Here is a 1665-nt window from a genome sequence, read left to right as displayed (position 1 = left end):
CCGCCCCCGCCCCTCCTCCCCGCGGACAGCCCGGCCGGGGCCGCCTGGGGCCGCACGAGTGCCGAGCGTTACTAGGTGTCATCGCCGCCGGGGGCCATGGGCAGCTCGGTGCGGAAGGGCAGAGCGGTGCAGCAGGCGGAGCCGCCGCGCCGAGCAGGTAACGCCGGGCCAGGGGCTGAGGGGCGGCTCTGCTGAGGCGCCCAGGGGTGCAGCCGCTGCCTCGGGGCAGAAGAGCCCGGGAGGCGCCCCCAGGGAGCGGCCCCCCCGTCCCGAGAGAGGGCCCGCCAGGGAGCCCCTGAGCCCTCGCGGCCCCTCCAGCTTCAGCAGCCTGCGGGCTTCCAGGGTGCGGGCTGTAGCCGTGGGAGGTCTAAGGACACAGGCAGACAAAGTTGGTTGTCTAAATCCAGTCGCTTGTATTAGACCACCTCAGATAGCTTTGAAAGAATAATTTTTTCCAGCTATTTGAGTTAGTCTAATGAAAGAGACCGGATTTACCCAACCAACCTTGTCTGCGGGTCTCTAGGCATTTTTAAGAGACCTAAAGACCCTCTCGTAGACCCAGAGGAACAGACTTCCACCGTCAGTTTCCTCTGTGTAAAAATGAAGTTTATTTCCTACCTGTGGGGACTTTTCCCCATCTTTACTTTTCCCTGAGCCTGAGGAAGGGCATGTGCACCCCAAAGCTTGCAGAAAAAGATAATTTTCTTTCTGTTTCTTAGTAGGTCTAATACAAAGTATCATCTCTGAACCAAGCCTGCTAGAGTTTTGCAGTTCACATTAGGCATTTTTAAAGCACGCCTGATTTCCTGAGTCTGGAGGGACTGCAAGTGCAAAGGCACCTTAGTCATGTTTTGTTTCCCAGAGGTAACCAGGGAGATTGACTCATTTTTCCATATTTGTTGGGACTTCCGGCTGATCGCCCTCTGCTTTGCACTGTACCTCATGCGGAAAAAAAAAAGGAAAAAGAGAAAGTGCTTGTCAGCTCCTACCCATTGATTTTATTTAGGGTAAAGATTCACCTAGTCTTGAGGATGCTGAAGGGTAATTTACTCCTGCAACTAGATGCACAAAAAGCAGGAATGCTGTCTGCGGAGTGAGGTGTTGTTCAGCCTGAGCAAGAGGACCAGAACCTGGCCGCTAGTATTTACAAGTGCTAGGCACTGTGTTGCCAGCTTCCTACAGCATAAGTGCCCATATTAGAAGCTCTTGTTGTCGTAAGAGGTGCCCTTAGTAGCACTCGTAACCAAATGTGATGTGTAAGTGCTGCCAGTGGGGGGCACAACTCTGTGCCACCAATGCAGTAGGGGCCACAACTTTGCACCACTGCTGCTGGGCATTGGGTCAGGCAGAGCTGCAGCCCCACATCCCACCGTTGACATGGCATGTTCCCCATGCCTTCCTGACGCATCGCCGGTGCTCATAGGAGAGGGGACCGGTTCTGAAGCGAGATAGAGACCGAATTGTCCTTTCACCCATAGACAGATAGAGAGACAGATGTGGGGGGGGGGGTGTGGATAGATATAGAGATACTAGCCAACTGCTTGTCCAGGAACAAGGGGGGGAGGGGAGCTTGTTCCACTGTCCCCTCCACCAGCACGCTGCGCCACTGCTGCCTCCAGCACCGCTGGCCTTGCACCCTGCACTGCTGCTGCTCTGCATGCAGCC

At 55.3% G+C, this 1665-nt stretch overlaps 1 protein-coding gene and 1 long non-coding RNA gene across 3 annotated transcripts in view; one reads left to right on the top strand and one right to left on the bottom strand.

Moving 5' to 3' along the window:
* The window catches only part of LOC109296121, a 637130-nt gene that overhangs the window by 538486 nt on the left and 96979 nt on the right, over positions 1–1665 (bottom strand). The window lies entirely within an intron of this gene.
* TXNRD1 (thioredoxin reductase 1) overlaps positions 79–1665 on the top strand; it is an 81525-nt gene continuing 79938 nt past the window's right edge. For both annotated transcript variants that reach the window (XM_019515344.1, XM_019515343.1), the window contains exon 1: positions 79–157. In XM_019515344.1, the coding sequence (XP_019370889.1) occupies positions 97–157 (61 nt within the window). In that variant the 5' untranslated portion in view covers positions 79–96. The remainder of the gene's footprint in view (positions 158–1665) is intronic.

Source organism: Gavialis gangeticus, unplaced genomic scaffold, assembly GCF_001723915.1.
Source record: "Gavialis gangeticus isolate Ggan-Ray unplaced genomic scaffold, GavGan_comp1, whole genome shotgun sequence".
NCBI classification, from domain to species: Eukaryota; Metazoa; Chordata; order Crocodylia; family Gavialidae; genus Gavialis; species Gavialis gangeticus.
Note: the sequence above shows the minus strand (reverse complement) of the source record. Positions and strands in the feature narration are given on the sequence as shown.